A 16,634-nucleotide genomic window follows, 5' to 3' on the forward strand; every position below is an offset into this window, starting at 1 on the left:
TCACAAACACGTAAACAACTCCATAGCATGTGTTCCAAGGAACCAATTTCATGTAAGCATCCCCAACATTCATCACTGTTAGAAAGACCTTTTTTTAAAAAAATCTTTCTGGGAACCAATAAACTCAGTTCAGTATTTTAATTTGACGAGATCTCTCACCCAAATTAACTGACCAAAGCGCTACATTTCTACAAATATCTTGCCCATTCTCCAGCGAGATATCAAAATCAATTCTTCTGCTCCATTCCTCCCGTATTTGGTCATTACCTTTAAAATGTGTCACCATCATTTTATACAATCCTCTCGAAAGCCCACCCTGACCTTTCTTTGGTTTTGCAAGAAAAATGTCCAAATTCAAAGCATTTGTCCAATCAACTTCACCCACTGACCTCCTCAAGCGCCTGCAGGCGGAATCGGATAAGGCCTCAAAGTCCCATCTTTCCCTAATCTCATTTGGCGTCATCCAACGACCATCTATACCCAGATCACACATTTTTTCAATACCACAGATATACCAATCAGGCCAAAATATTGTATTGGAGTTATGGATGCCCTTTGGCATTTAAATGCATTTATGCCCAGTTGCTCTAATAGCTCACACCACACAGTACGCAACGATTCCGTCACAACAGATTTACTGCCACGATCCTTTAGAAAGTAATGCTTCAACTGCCCAAGGATCAAGAACCTCATGAAGGAATGGAATAAAAAATTGTGCAAACAAGTCCAAATGATATGCCTTAAATTTGGGAACCCCCAGACCTCCTTGATCTACTGGTAGCTGTAGTTTCCATATCTTAAGCCTAGGTGGTTTCCTGTCCCACAAGATTTCCTGAATCATACGATCCAAGTCCTGCCAAAAATGTTTTTTTATTTTTAGTGGAAGCCTACCAGTAATATAATTCATCTTAAGGGCGTTGACCTTGCCCCACATTGACAGGTTAAGATGCAACAACCTTTCTAGGTGAATTTTACAGTCATCGAAGACAACACGTATGTTTACTTCAACCAAATTATAAACTGAAGGCGTCAACCAAATACCTAAATACCGTAGTCAGACATTACACCATCTAAAACCGAAGCCGGTGACTAGAGCTTTATCACATCTGTTAGTAAGTGGCATTACCTCTGACTTAAGCCAATTAACTTAGTAGCCTGATGTTTTGTTGAAAATTGGTCAAAATCTGCATCAAGCAAGGTAGAGAATCCTCCAAGTTTTGAAGAACCAATAAAAGATCATCAGCGTAGAACCAGAATTTCTGCATGACTCCCCAACATTTGACACCAAACAAACCGGGATCTGTTTTGAGGGCAATAACCAGAGGTTCAATTGCTAGTATGAACAAAAGCGGCGACAAGGGACAACCCTGTCTTGTACCTTGTTCCAAACCGAATGGCTCGGACCTCATTCCATTTGTTTTAAAATCTGCTGTAAGATTGGTATACAACAACTGAACCCAAGAGATGAATTCATTACCAAAATTCATGACCTTCAACACGGAATATAAGTACTCCCAGTTCAGTCTATCGAACGTTTTTTCAGCATCAAGAGAAAATACAGCAGCATCAAAATCCTCTTCATACGCCTTTTCCATAGTATGTAGAAGTTTCCGAATATAACTAGAAGTGCGTCTGTTTTTCATAAAGCCAGACTGCGCTCCACCAATCAGTTTTGGAAAAAATCTTTCCACTTGTAAAGCCAAAACTTTGTACAGGATTTTATTGTCTGTGTTAATAAGGCTAATAGGACGATAGCTAGATGGAAGATTGTTGTCTTTCCCCTTTTTCAAAAAAATAGAAATTGAGGCGTGACAAGTACTCAAGGGCAGCTTCTTATCCGCTTTGCTAGACAGATACATATCTTGTAATAGCTCAAGGGCCGAATTTGGAAGAGTTTTATAAAATTCAATTGGAAGTCCATTTGGACCAGGGGATTTACCTGTATTCAACCTGGATATAGCGGTTTTCAATTAATCTACTGTTAGTTCGGAACCCAGAATCAAATTCTCAGTAGCGGAGATCTTAGGCATCGTTAGATTACCAAAAAAACCTCTCCCTTTCCTGAAATGCCTGCCTCATTGCGATAAAGATCCATATACGTGTTGCAAGTTCTTTGTACCTTCTTACAGCCCTCTCTCTCTCTCCTAATATAAGCTTGGCCGCTCTGTCTACACTACCATATACTCGGGTGGTACAGCCTTATACTAAAAGTGTAGTCTTGTACTGTCTCAGTTGATTAGTTTTACTCAGCCCTAAGTTGGACTGTCCTAACAGAGCCTTTCTCAACATAGTCTCATGTCTAGTGACCCCCTCGGAGGACAGGGTAAAGGGCATCCTAGAGAAGGTTCAGCCGCTGTCAGCGGCGTCCATCGCAACAGTCTGGTCCATCAAATCCCTGTTGGGAATGATGTCCTCCTGCATCCATCTGGTCCCCTTTTGCAGGCTCCAAATGCGCTCTCTCTGGGAATTCCTAGACGCCAAGTGGCTGCAGGTCATAGGCACTTGGACAGACAAGATCGTCCTTGTTAGGGAGAATTCTCATTTATGGCTAATTTCCCTCACCTAGTGAGTCCCCCAGCAGCTTTGCTGGACTTCTGGAGTTTATTTTATCCACCTGGTAAGAGTGAGAGCTTTTCCCCCCACTCTTACCTGTGTTTTGCTATGTGTTTCCATCTTTTTTTGGGATTGTGGACTCTGAAGTACACCACTGTAGTTGCCCCCTTCTTTGTGTGTGTCACACAGCACCTTCAGTGCCGGGGCACAGGGTTGTCTTTGAGACTTCCCTTGACTCCATTTCTGAGGCGACTACTGTCCCCCAGAAAAGGGTAAAGTTACCATTAACTTTACTTAGTCAATCTACCACAGATCCAGTACACCCCATCTTCCATGGAGTACTGGAAAGGGTTAACTCGTATCCCTTTTTATCTGTACCTCCTAGAGCATTGTTTCGCTCTTTTAACATTTAGACTTGGCTGGTGGCAGTGGTATCTACCCTAACTTTTCTACCGCGATTATATTAGATAAACGTGGTACTGTTCTTGGCTATTATATTAGCCTCGAACATAAACCCGCTTGACCAAAACGTCTTTCTTTTGGCTCCAGTTGGGTTTATTCGCCATTTCTTTTTGTTAAAATCCTTCTTGTGTTTTACTTTGCGCTGCAAACTAGGTCCGCCTTCTTTGTTCAATGTCTTTTGGTGGGCTTCTGCCCAGAAGCCCTCCTCAAGGCGCCTGGATGTCTAGGTGGACTGAATGTGAGGGAGGGGGGTAGTCACCGCAAGCACAGGGTATCCTAGGAAACCCAAGTCGTACTTTGTCATGATTGGCCAGGGTAGTTGTCTGGGCTGGACAACCCCCCTGCTGGGTGATTGACAGCTAGGCTGCGTGAATGGGGGTTTTTCGCATAAAAGGCAGGTCTCTTGGACTAGAAGTCAGAGAGTCGCCACTGGAACTACAAGGAACCAAAGAGAAGCAGAGAGAACGACGGCTGCTGCAACTACCCTGTCCCGGTGAAGCCCTGCGGCAGTCCTGAGCTATCTGCCCTTCAACGACTCAGAGAAGATCGAGTCCGGAGCCTTCTTCACTTGAGCTTGGTGGGGATAACCAGCTCATCTTCTACAGCCAGAGGATCCTCTTCCGTGGTTGAAATTGCTGCACAATGCTGTAGTGGTCCGGATAGCCACCTAAAGAGCCTCTCCTGTTTTTAAGGAGCGCACCTTTTATTCTGTGTCGCTGCTGCTGGCCTCATCCCTGTGTGGTGCAGACCCCCTTCAGACGTCCTCCCTTCTCGACAAAGCTCCAGGAATCGTGGGTCTGTGGGAAACCAACAGGAACAACTGCCAGGGCACCAGTTGCACCATTGGAACAAGGTACTGTGTTCTGTTGAGGAAACTGGGTGAATCCCTTTTTCTTCATTTCCAAGGCTTGACCTTGTCTTCCCTCCTTATAACTTTTGCTTCTGAACATTGACAATATCGAAGTACTTTTGGCCCTGTTGAATCGTGAACTGTTAGACCGTGTGATCTTCGGCAACTGGCCCCGGTGTCTTTCGACTCCGGCTCTGGCCCTTTGACATTTGAACTCCTGTCTCTGAATGTTTCTTGATTCTGCCTGCCTAACCAAAATATTGCATGTGATTTTTGCCTCCAACTCCCTCTGGGTATCTCAGGTGCTAAGTGTGTTTTTGCCCCGGTAGCATTTCATGTCACGGATACGCGTTTGTTTAGTAGACCGAACTGTCAAAATGTGATCGCAATCGTATCCGCGGTTACGTGTTTTTGTGCCTAACACCGCTTCATGCCAACACAGGGTACTTACCTTGAGGCTTACTGTACAAAGTGAATTGATTAGTTGTAGTATATTTAACGTGTGGTTTTTATTGAAGTTTAATAGAAGTGCTGTGTTTATAACTAATGGTTTAAAAATAAATGTACTTAAATTTTTCTACCTGAAACCTTGAGTCAGTGTTTGCTTGAGTCATAGTAATTGTGGTCCCTTTGTGTAATCTCTGCTACTGCTCATATACTCTTGAGATAAGCTTGCCTGCTCCGCCACTGCTACCACTATGACATAGTAGTACAGGCTTGTACCAAAGGTAAAACTTGTATCACCAGCTGTAGTCTTAATTGTGTGTAGTGGTCCCTAAGGGCACTGCACCAGATTCTGCCTAACACTCCTCAATCAGGCATTCCTGCAAGCTCTGTGGTGGAGGTAGGTGCGTCCACATCTCACTCAAGGAGCTCCCTTTCAGATCTCCCCGTAACATGCTACGGTCACCACGGATGCCTCCCTCGAGGGTTGGGGAGCCCACACAGGACAGTCTCACGCCAGAGGCCTCTGACTCCCCGGGGAGAAGGACTTGAACATAAACGTCCTGTAGATCCGGGCAGTATTCTGGACCCTCAAGTCATTCCAGCCTCAGTTTCACAGGAAGGTGGTGAGGATCTTCATGGACAATATCACCACCATGTTTTACATCCATAAACTGGGTGGGACGCGCTCCCCTGCTCTCTCGCGCTCCCTTCCTGGAGGCCCAGTTTCTGTGGCACTGAGACATTCTTCAGGACATGTTCCTTGTCCCTTTTCACCTGTTAGGCACCAAGAACACCATCACAGACTCACTCATCAGAGAGCTCTGGTCCTGCCACGAATGGGAGCTTCAACAGACACAGGTGTCTCTTCCCTTCAGCAGGTGGGGTCCTCCCCAGATTGACCTCTTTGTGACAGCTGTCAACTCCAAGTGCCAGAAGTTTGCCAGCAGATATCCTTAGCCGAGGAGCCTGAGGGATGCCTTCTCATTCCCATGGGATGGGCTCTTCACGTACGCCTTTCACCCGATTCCGCTCCTGTTACGTGTGATGAACACACTCAGACATTGCCATTTCAGGATGCTCCTCATTGTTCCGGCGTGGTTGCAGCATATCTGGTACCTGGACCTTCTCCATTTGTCAGTGGCTCCGTCCAATTGAATGTCTCCACATCCCAACCATCTCTCCAGAGAATGTAGAACAATACTGCACCACGACCCAGCGTTGTTGAGCCTCATGGCCTGGCTCCTGCAGCCCTAGAGTTTGGGCACTATTTCCTGTCGCTGGAGTGCAAGAAGATCCTGGCCAAGGACAGAGCTCCCTCTATGTTGTCTTGTTACAGACAGAAATGGAAACGCTTCACAGTGTGGCGCAGGACTCAGAAGATTACGCCTCTGCAGATAACTGCTCCGCAGCTCCTCCGTTACCTGCTTTTGCTGGCTAAAACTGGGCTTGCTCAGACCTCCATCAAGGTTCATCTGGCTGCCATATCCCGGTACACAAGGGTGCCTCCCAAGCTCTCCCTGTGGTCAAGCAGGTTCGTCAAGGAATTCCTCAAAGGCCTCTTCACGACTTTCCGGCCAGTGAAGCTTCCTGCCGCTGCTTTGGAATTGAACATGGCTAAGCTCATGGCGCCTCCTTTTGAACCGTTGAGTTGTGCCCTCTGTAGTTTCTTTCATGTTGGACAGCTTTCCTGGTGGCCATCGCCTCGACCAGGCGAGTCGGGGAGATCCAGGCCCTCTCCTGCAAGCAGCCGTACTTGACCTTCTATGCGACAAAGGTGGTGCTGCGGACTCATCCTACCTTTATGCCAAAGGTTCCTTCGGGTTTTCATCTCAACAAGCCCTTGGTTCTCCCAGTTTTCTTTACGACCCCTTCTATGCCTGCTGAAAGGGCTCTGCATTTGCTGGACGTTGCTCATGCCTTGAAGATCTTTGTGGCACGAATGACAGACTTTCGGAAGACGTTTGAACTATTTGTCAATTTTGGACCTGTGGTACACGGGAAGGCCCCATCTAAGGCTTCCATATCCCTGCGGCCATTGCTCCATATAAGATTTGGAAGTGGGAGTATTTTACTCCCTATATTTTTAAGTTGGGAGTAAAAAATAATTTTAGGGCGTAAAAATGTAAGTTCAATTCCCAATGAGAGTATTTTATAAGCAGGTAAAAATAGGTTTTAACTGGAAAACTGAAATGTTTTTATAATATTTATTTCTTTGTACCTAATTTATTCATGCACATTAAAAGCTACATGTTTACTTCTTCCAATCAGGCAGTTAAAATACACGTTTCTTCCTGTGGTACTACGTGTACTACTGGTCCAAACATATCCATGGAGCTGTGAGGGTGAAAGCAGGGGTGCAAGATTCTACATGTCTTTTTCCTATTTTTTGTTGGGCATATTTTATTGTTCCAGGGTTAAGTGTATTGCTTCTGTGAGCCTTGCCACCTCCCATGGTTGTTTATATGTACTGCTGTATGATCAGATTCATGAGCATGTGAATCCATGCAAGACCCCTGTAACTCTTGTTCTTCAGTATGGGTCTTGCATGAATTCACATGAGAACCCTCCCTCGCTCGCTCCCTCTCTCCCTCCTTCCTTTTTTCCCCTCTCTGGCTCTTCTTGGTTCATACTGCGACTTAAAGTGCGCTACCAAATCTGATGATGGCCACCAGGTGGAGTTTAGGAGGACGAGTGTCATTGGCTGGGGGCAGTATGGCCTAAAGGGCACTGATTGGCAATAGAGGAGACAAGCAGTTTTCAGTCTAAAGCGAAACTGCTTTCTTTTACTGAGGATTTCCAGTCTGACGGCGGGGAATATTCATGAGCAGGTGAATCCATGCAAGACTCATGCTGAAGAACAAGAGTTACAGGTAAGTAACTTGTTACAAATGGGTGTGCAAAGGTTCCAGATTAGCCCTATCTGGTGACCTGTCATGTGAATGTGTATGTGTGCAAATGGGCAGGTGAATGCGCATGCCACAGGCATGATGTATGCTTGTAGGTTGGGTGGAATGGGCATGTGTTGTCAGGTGAGCATTTGGGAGAGATACTGGTGATAGCAGAGTGAATGGGTTGTCTGATAGTGTGGCACTGTCTCTTTAACAAACTTCTCCTCACATACCTCCTCTGCCGCTGAAATCATCATGGCATGGTAAGTAGGATGGTAAAGTGGATTGGAGTTGCTTCCTACTCGGTTAGCGCCACGAGATAACAAAAACAGGATGATTGCCTTGAATGGCTATTTCAGGGCTGAGCTAGAGTTCAGAGGAAGGAAGACAAATGACAGAATAAAGGTCATCAGAAAGGGTGAAGACATTCTAGGGTGGTACAAACAAGGATTTTTAGGAATGATGATTGATGCATCTTTTTGGGAGGAACGCTTGGTTTGTCTGCTTTAGAATAGGTTTTGACAATTTAATAAGATGTAGCAAGATGCCATTGCGTGCCTTGCCACTCATTACATGAAAGTCATCGCCTACCATTGTGCACAACCTCCATCTGGAAGGTGTCATTGAACCAGCAGGGTCCTCATTGTGGCTGAGCCCATTGGTGGTAGCAAGAAACAAAACTTTTGACCTCAAATTGTGCATATACCTATGCTCACTTAACGCTAACATTTAGGTTGATAGTTTCCGGCTTCCGCACATTCAAGAGTTGATATCTCGCTTCCCCACATCTAAAAGTTGATATCCTCTCTAGGTGTCATGACATTTTTCTTAACTGTTGAACTATTTTCTGCTTGCCATCAGTTTGAGCTGCATCCTGGTTTGCACTGTCATGACGGCCACCGGGAATCAACAGACAATCAGACTCCAATTTAAAGCATACAAAGGGGTTTATTTGGAATTTTGTACAGGTTGGGGCCAAACTAACAAATGGGGCAATAAAAAACAAATGTCTCTTACAGGTTCTTGAGCTGACCCTCTTGGAGTGAAGGTCCACTTCTGTATGTCTCTGCTTATGTCCATCTTCTTCTGAATCTTCCCAGTGGGGAATAGAGGGGTCCCTGAAACCTTCTGTCTTGGCAAGTCCAAGACGGTTGCTTCTGGGATATTTTCTAAGCGGATGGGTGCATGTCACTTTTTTCTGAAGAGGGAGCGAAAGCCAGTTGGGTTGATGGCCTCATTGGGACACACAAGGGTGTCCTAGTCTTCCTCTTGTCCTCCCCTTTCTATCAGATCTTTAGTCTCCCTCCTCATTGCTCTGCCACTGTTGCGTCCCTCTTCAAGATTTACACCTGCCTTGGGCCAGACTTGACCCTCCTGATCCTCCTTCCTTCTAGCAGACCTTTTCCGCTGCCTGACTTTCTCCCTCTTCGGCCCTTCTTTGACTCGGCACGCTTGCTCCAACTCTGCATCCCAAATTCTAAGTTCCCTCTCGTGAGAGGTGGGAATCTGCGTATCCCCCCTTTACTTTGCCTACAAAACCTCCCTCACACTCATTGAGTCTAACTTGACTTCGCCACACATTTACTTTGTTATACATTTACTTCTTCATGCCTTTACTTCATCTGCATCGTCATATTCTGAAGGTGGCAATGCATGTAGTTAATGTTAGTTAATGGTTAGGGTTGGGGTCAAGGGGTTAGAATATGGGGTAACAAAGAAGATGGTAAAGGGGTTCTCCCCTTGTATTGACAAGGTGAATTCTAGGAGAAGTGAAAGACTGGAGAAGTAAAGGTATGAATAAGTAAATGTGACTATCTACATCTGGGAATCTGGCTTACCTTCCATGTTTGCTTTATCTCTGTGACCTCTCTGTGGTCTTTTCCCACCTTTTCCTCCTGTATTGCTAGCTAGGAGACTTCCCTTCTCAAGTGAGCCTCCCTCTGGCCTCTCCAAAGGACTGCATCCCACTCCATTACTGAAGAGTTAGGCCTTTAGAGTCTCAGCTTAGTCCTTCCTTCTCTTGCTCCTTTTCCTGCCTTGAAGCTGTTAGAACCTGTCTTTTTACTAGTGACTCCAGTCCCTCTCTGTCGTCTTCTTCCTCTGACGTTCAATCTCAAGTCAGTCTCCACCTGCTCAACCTCTTTCACCACCCCCTTCCTGAGTCTTAATATCTTCTCCTGCCAAGTATCACTCTATTAGTCATCTCCTCTTCCGCCTCCTATAACACCTCCTCCAAATCATCTGCAGCCTCCACTTTAAGGTTTCGAACAACTCATTATTGATCTCCTCCACAACTTCCTTGGTGCCTCCTCCAACCCTCTTGTTACTAGATTCTTCCTCAATCACTTTGATGTCTCCTGCAACCAGCACCTGACAATGATTTGCCACAACCTCCTGAATGTTTTCTCCAACCCTCTCCTTTTTAGAATCCTCCCAGATCTTGCCCTCAGCCTCCTCCCATATAGCCTGAATCTGTTCCTCCTTTAGCTGATTGTTTCCCTCTAAGGCTGTCTCCCCACTGGTCCTACAGCACCTACTCACCAATACCCTTTTTCATGCTCCTTCCAACTCCTTATGCACCCCTTCCTCCTGCTCTCTCCAAACTCTTTTCCATTCCCAGTGTATAGCGATGAGTTTTAGCCAAATTAAGATTATTTCCACCACAGCCAAGGCCTTTGAATTCTATGCCCAATCTTTGTCAGAGACATCAACTCCCTCCCCGGCATCTGTTTTTTGTGTCCTTTTATGTCTTATGTCTTAAAAATGTAAGAAATCTCCAAGAAAATATGTTGGCTGAAACCTGTCTACTTCTGCTGTTCAACATTGATGAATGAACCGTAACTAATTAAAGCACTTTTTTGATATTGAGTGATAAGATCTTGTACCATCCTGTGACTCATGTATTTGATCAATATTGAATTCAGTACTGCTGGTTAGTATACGTCAGGAGTCCACGGAGTGTTTATGGCAGCCTGTGGAGGCTGATATTTCCACCATTCCTGTCCCAAGAGCAGCAAACCCATGTGAGAAGCAGTAGCTACATTTTATAGCCACACTGGATATTCAGTTTTCGGCACACCATGGTTTTAAGTATTACCAGCTTAAGGATTCTGCTGTTACCTTGAACATTGCTCCACAAGGACTCTCTTGAGCTTCTTTTGGAAGACCCTGGAATCTATGCCACCAAGGTAGTAGTCCCTGATGAAAACTGAGACCGGCCTGCCCCCATACAAAAAGCTGTGAAAAATGCTGTAAATTGACCCAAGCGATCCGATGTGCCTGATCCATTTTGACATTATTTATATGGCGCCAAGCAAGCCTGTGGGCATCAGAGCACTCACAAAAACATATCAACATACATCAATTCAAAAGACTAGATACGCCTGATCAGAGACAAAGATCAAAGTGCATACTGAGTGCTTTTGCAAATACGTAAGTCTTCAGGAGATGTTTAAACATCTGGCATAAGAGCATTGCACAATTTAGGAGCTGCCGTAAAAAAGACTCCCTTGCTCACAGCATCCAATTTTGCTATGGGAACAAACAGAAGGTTTGTAAAATTAGATCTTCCGGTCCTGTGAACTGGCAGCCAGGAGATGCTTTTTGAGAGGTTGCTTGGACTAATACAGAAAAGGCATTTATGCATTAATGTCAAAACCTGAAATAGAATACGGGCTTCCAGTGGTAGCCAGTGAAGACATCTCCTGGCTTCTGATACATGCTCCCTCCTCTGAGTCACTCTGTCATGCAAACTGCGCTGTTCTGAATCATTTGCAGCTTAGAGATCCCTCCCTTCTTGATCCCTTGAAATAGACAGCTCCAATAGTCCAGTTTAGCACCAATTATTGTTCTGGCTATGTTATGTAGCATTGTTCAAGAAGATGCCCTGTTCTGGTCGGTGGAATAGGGTGCCCACAGCTAGAGAAGAACATAATGTTCCCCTTTATTGTAGTTTTAGGGCAATAATTGTTTTTCAAAAGCTAAATTCCCTTGGAAAAACTATTTTGTTAGGAAGTGACTGCCCTGTAAATGTTTCACAAATTATTTTCTTATTTCAGGCACACATAGAAATGATTAAAGGCCATGCTACATTTACATCTGATCCAGAACCTGTGCTGAATGTCAATGGACAAACTTATACAGCTCCACACATCTTAATAGCCACCGGAGGTCGACCAGTCATTCCAACTGAAAGTGAAGTCCCTGGTATGTCAATCGTTTTGTGTGGATTTAGTATGTTCGAAAATGATTTGTGGGGTTATTCCCTTGTTTTTAATTGTGCAATATCAGAAAATAAGTCCTACATTAATCAATTATTAATGTAGCCGTTTAGATCTCACAAGAACACAGTTAATTTATAGAGCAGTCAATACTTTAATTCTTCATAGATGTTCATAAACCGATCCTACCATATCCGACTACCTAAGAACTGTGAAAATATCCCAGCTACAGTGGCTGGGTTTGGTGTGTTGCAGGGAATAGTGAAGATATACAGAGCCATTAGGAGCATGAGGTTGGGGGGATTGTTCCCCATCCAGGTTTCCCTTTAAAACATATTTATCTTATCACCAATTGTTTACTAAGACTGAGGGGGTCCTCACGAGGTTGACGGTAAGCAGCCGGCAATACCGGTGGCTTACCGACAACCGTGGCTTACCGTTTCCGCCACCCAATATCCCGGTATTACGGGGATATTACGGGCAGCGGAGTAACCGTAAGTTCCCACTCCCATGGAGTCCCAAAGGATGGTTCCATGTAATAATGTCCCTGCAAAAATGTTGCCTGGCAAAAAAGTCACCAAAAAATTGCCGTCTTTTGCATGGACATTATTACATTGAACATGCGGTGGACACCCCTGCAACTCCCAAAACCTTTTTTTTCTCGTGGGGCGGGGTACACCCTCACAACCCATGCTCCCCTTGACCCCTTATATATGGTCATCATATATAATGTCGCCACAACCTTTTCCCGGAGACATTGTGTATGGCGACCATATGTATGGGGATAATATTACCTGATACCCAAAGGACTCCACGGGATGGGAACCACTGAAGCACCAGAACTGTTGTCAGTGGTGCTGGTGCGCCAATGAATTATCTGCCGGTAGGGGCTGAACTACCGGCAGGTCAGGCCTGCCGGTTGTTCACTGCCCCTACCGGCAGACTCAGAGTATGCCAGTCCAGAAAAGGTGCTACTCCTAATGACCCCATAAAGGTTAGGCATCAACAAGTGTGTTCTGTACCAATACCCCTGCACTACGTTTATGGAAATAATCGATAAATAGTGGCATGTGATGGCAATGGAAATATTCTCACTTTTAAAAAGGACATTAGCCCATATAGCCAAAAGTTGATGCATCCAAGATTAAATAAAAGGTTTGTACCTGTGTACATGTGTGTCATCAAATAAGTGAATATTAAAAATAACCATATAATCTACCCACGAAAACAAGAAAATATACACTAGGAGGTATCAGGAGTCTTGTAAGAGCTAGTGAGCAACTAGTCATCGGCAGACTTCAACAGATTGATATACTTGGGTCTGAATTTCAGAAAAGGCTGCACCTCACGTAGAGGATGTGTCAATGAATTCCATAATTTGGCCGCTCGGACCTAGAAGCTGCCTCCCCCAGACTTAGCCAGCCTGAATCTCGGTATGATAAGGCTATTGATATTGGTAGTTCTTGCTGGTCGGGTGGAGCTTCTCTTTAGGAATCTGTCCGTGAGCTAGCTAGGTGCAGCATTATTCAAAGCTTTGTGAACAAGAGTTGCAACTTTTAAATGGATTTTGTTTTGGGTAGACAGCCGGTTGTTTTGGCGCCTAATCTTAGATATGTGCGATCTTTTGGACATGCCAAGAGCTGCTTTCAAGGCATTATTTTGTAGGATTTGAATTTACGTGGCTCCTCTCTCTCCAGGTAAGGGTATGATTCCTTATATGTGAAGTGTTTAGGTGTGGGACATAGTCCCACAGGTCATGGGATTTCAGCTTAAAAGGAGGTGGTCAGCATCCACACCAACCATGGGCAAAGGCGCCATTAAGTCAACATTTCCCTCGATTCCCATATATGCTGAGAACACTGGGGGTCATCTGGTTTGAGAGAGGTCTTACACTATTACAAGATTCAGAGTCCTTGTACCATAAGGGGCAGACACTTCCAGTGATATCCCGTTTGCCCAAACCCTTTGGGAGGGTTTTGCATAGCAGGCTCAACTCCCTAGTCACACAGGAGGCGACTTGCCACTTGTGAAGAAGGGACACATTTCCTGCATTCGAGAACCGACCCAGTCGAAAAAAGTCACTATCATAAAGGCAATCCTCTTAGTCGAGCCGTAATCTGGGTTCAACATAATCCCTGAAAATCTAACTAACCCACAAAAAAGGGTCTACAAGACCTATTACGGCAATTCCCTGAAGTTCTTTTTGGAGAAACCAGGGAGGCTTAGGAACTTTTTCCACTTCATCCAGATGGGCAGACTATCAACCTCAAGCCCAACTGTATCCCAGGGCTACACCAGAAAATAATAGAAATTACTAGTATGCTAAAATATGTTATGTTAAATTGATTTATTCCACACACCGCTGCCATTTTCATGGTCTCCAGACGCTCAAAAAGCTCTTTAAGGAAAAGTGGGTTGGGTTGGTTAGTGGAAGAGAGAGGGATAGGATAGATGTTGTGCTCATCTGTTGATGCTTGTAGAACCAGGAGGAACTGGAGTATGTATTTGGGAGGTTTCTGGGTATGTTCTGTTTTGTGCACTGGGCTTGTTGTATCTGGAAGGGTGGTACCCAGTGTTGGAGTTGTTTGTCAGATGTTGGTTTTGTAGCTTGTTTAGAGAGGAATGTGCGGGAGTATGTTTTGGTCAGTTGATTTACTACTCCTCTCCCTAGCAGTGTGTTGTAGGTGGGCGATGTGGGTTGTGTGGAAGAGAGAAATGGTTTGTGGATGTTGGGTGATCTCTGGGTATTTGTAGCTAGTTCATTTTAGTCTGTATTTATCCTTTGTTTCTGGTTTATGATTTGTAGCAGCAGTCATTGTACGGGTGGGCGGACCGCTCGTGAGGGTGGTTATTGTATAGTTGGTCTATGTTCATCTCGACGAGTTGAATAGACTTGTTTTTAGTTGTTTCCTAAAAGTTAGGCGATGTTTTGTCATTCTTATTTCCCTCGGGATTGAATTCCATAGTTGGGCTATCAGATAGGAAAAGATGGTTCCTCTGAATTCTCTTTTCTCATAGGGCCTCATTACGACCCAGGCGGTAAGTTACCGCCTGGGTCATACCTTTACCACCATGGCGTAAACTATGTTTACGCCATGGTGGTTGGCGGACTTACCGCCCCATTCCGAGGTTGGCGGGGCGGTACGTCCCCAATCCCCATTTACCCTTCCCCATTCCCATTTATGCCCCATAGGGCATAATGGGAGTGGGGAAGGCGTTAATTACGCCACCGTAAATTACGGTGGCGTAATTAACATCAAGGTCCCTTAGCGCCATGGATTTTAATACCTGCTAAAAGCAGGTGTTAAAACCTCCATGGCGCTAAGGGACCTCGGAATCAGGCGGTAAGGGTCGGCACTGTTTACGCCGCCGTAAACCCCTTACCGCCTGAGTCGTAATGAGGCCCATAGTGTCTTGTTTCTATTTGGAGGTCAGTGCTAGATCTTAAGTCTTTTCTCGTTCGATCAATTCAGCTCATTGTCCTTGTAATGATTTATGGGCAATGCATAGGGCTTTCAAGTTGATGCGTTTTTTTACTGGTAGCCGGTGTAGACTTCTTAGGGAAGGTGTGATGTGTTCTCTTCTAATTAGTCTCAGGAGTAGAATTGCAGCAGTATTTTGAATTGTGTTGTAGTTTTTTGGTGAGGTGTTTTGGGCATTCCTAGTTAGAGACTATTTGCGTAGTCTATCCTAGATAATACCAAGTAGATGATTGCAAGGGTTCTATGTGCGAAATTGATGCACGGGAAGATCCCTCTTAATAATCTGAGGAAACAGAAACATTTTTTTTCTATTGCATTGGCTTATGGTTGCAAGGTGAAACAGTTGCCCATGAGGATTTCCAGATTTATCATCACTGTTAACGTCGCCAGTTTGGTTCCCATGCTCGGGGAGTAAGAGGACGGGCAGGTAAGGGTTTGTCTGTGCTGGACTGTCTTCTCGTGGGGAGATCATTATTTCTGTTATTGGCTTTAGTTGGAGGTTGTTGTCTGCTATCCAGGTGTTTGCCGGTGAGGCATATATTCAGGGTGTTGTCAGGGTCGTTGTCGTTAGTTTTCGTGAAGATGAGTTGGGTGTCATCTGTCTAGTTTTAGGGTGTCAGTCCATGGGTTTGAATGAGCTTTATTGGAGTGGGGGCTTATAAATGTCGAAGAAGAGTAGGGAGAGGCTTGATCCTCGTGGTACACTGCAGGTGATATGTGTTTGATGTAAATGGTGGAATGTGGGTTCTTTAAGATCAGTCGGTGAGGAAAGATTTCATCCATAGTAGTGCAGAGCTTTGAATACCATATTCCTCCAGTCTCTTGATTATAAATGTGTTTGATTGTATCTAATGCAGCTGATGTGTCAAGTAGTGTGAGGGCTGATTGGGTGTTGTTGTCCGCATTCATTTTTAGGTTGTCCCATATGGGTCTGTAGTTAGTAGGGTCATTGTATTTCCTGACTCATCTTTTAGGAGAGGTTTGATGTACACATATTTGATGGATTTTGGTATTATTCCTGTGTTTAGGGTAGATTCATTAATAATCAGATGTAGAAGGCTGGCGTTTTGTGGGTAAATAGCTTTTTGTAGATGTCTGGTGGCCATGGGTGGTTGGACGATTCGGCTACTTTGGTATCTTCCAATGCTGAAGATATCCTTGCTTATCGGTTTAAATTGAGTGTTGTGTTGATTGTTGGTGTGCTGGCTTCTGGGATGGTGTATGTTAAACTTGCGCGATCCGTCGATGGCCTATTGTATTGCTTCTGTTTTTGCATTTAGGTGGGAGGTGATGCTGTCGCATAGTGTTTGCAAGGGTATGCTGCTGTTGTTGCATGAAGTTGAGTTTTTTATTTCCTTGATGATTCTAAACATTTGTTTTGTGGATTTGTTACCAATTGGATTCTCGCAGTATAGTTTGCTTTCTTGGCTTTGGGGACTGTCGATTTGTATAGCCTAATTTGTCATTGGTAGTTGATTTCACGTCGGCAGACAAGACTGCAGCATCTGGTACAGAGACACATCCACCGAACATCACTGGAAGCTGCAGGAGCAGCGTTCCATCACTGCGCAGAAGGTAAGCCCTGATGGGCTTTTGTGAAGCTGTTTTCATATTGATTTTGAAGTCGGAGGCGAGCGCTCCAAAACTCGATAAATCTCGGCTGATTGAATTTTGATGATTTACCTCCTTGCTGATCATGCGTAGCATATTACTGTGATGGTGTATTTACCTC

The 16,634-nt window shown here is 44.7% G+C and overlaps 1 protein-coding gene across 1 annotated transcript in view; it reads left to right on the forward strand.

The window, feature by feature from the left end:
• GSR (glutathione-disulfide reductase) overlaps positions 1–16,634 on the forward strand; it is a 557,956-nt gene that overhangs the window by 166,853 nt on the left and 374,469 nt on the right. Inside the window, exon 5 of the mRNA XM_069626169.1 lies at positions 11,259–11,406. Coding sequence (XP_069482270.1) covers positions 11,259–11,406 — 148 coding nt within the window. The remainder of the gene's footprint in view (positions 1–11,258; positions 11,407–16,634) is intronic.

The sequence above is a fragment of the Ambystoma mexicanum genome, chromosome 6p (genome assembly GCF_040938575.1).
Source record: "Ambystoma mexicanum isolate Mex_15411 chromosome 6p, UKY_AmexF1_1, whole genome shotgun sequence".
In the NCBI taxonomy this organism is placed as follows: Eukaryota; Metazoa; Chordata; class Amphibia; order Caudata; family Ambystomatidae; genus Ambystoma; species Ambystoma mexicanum.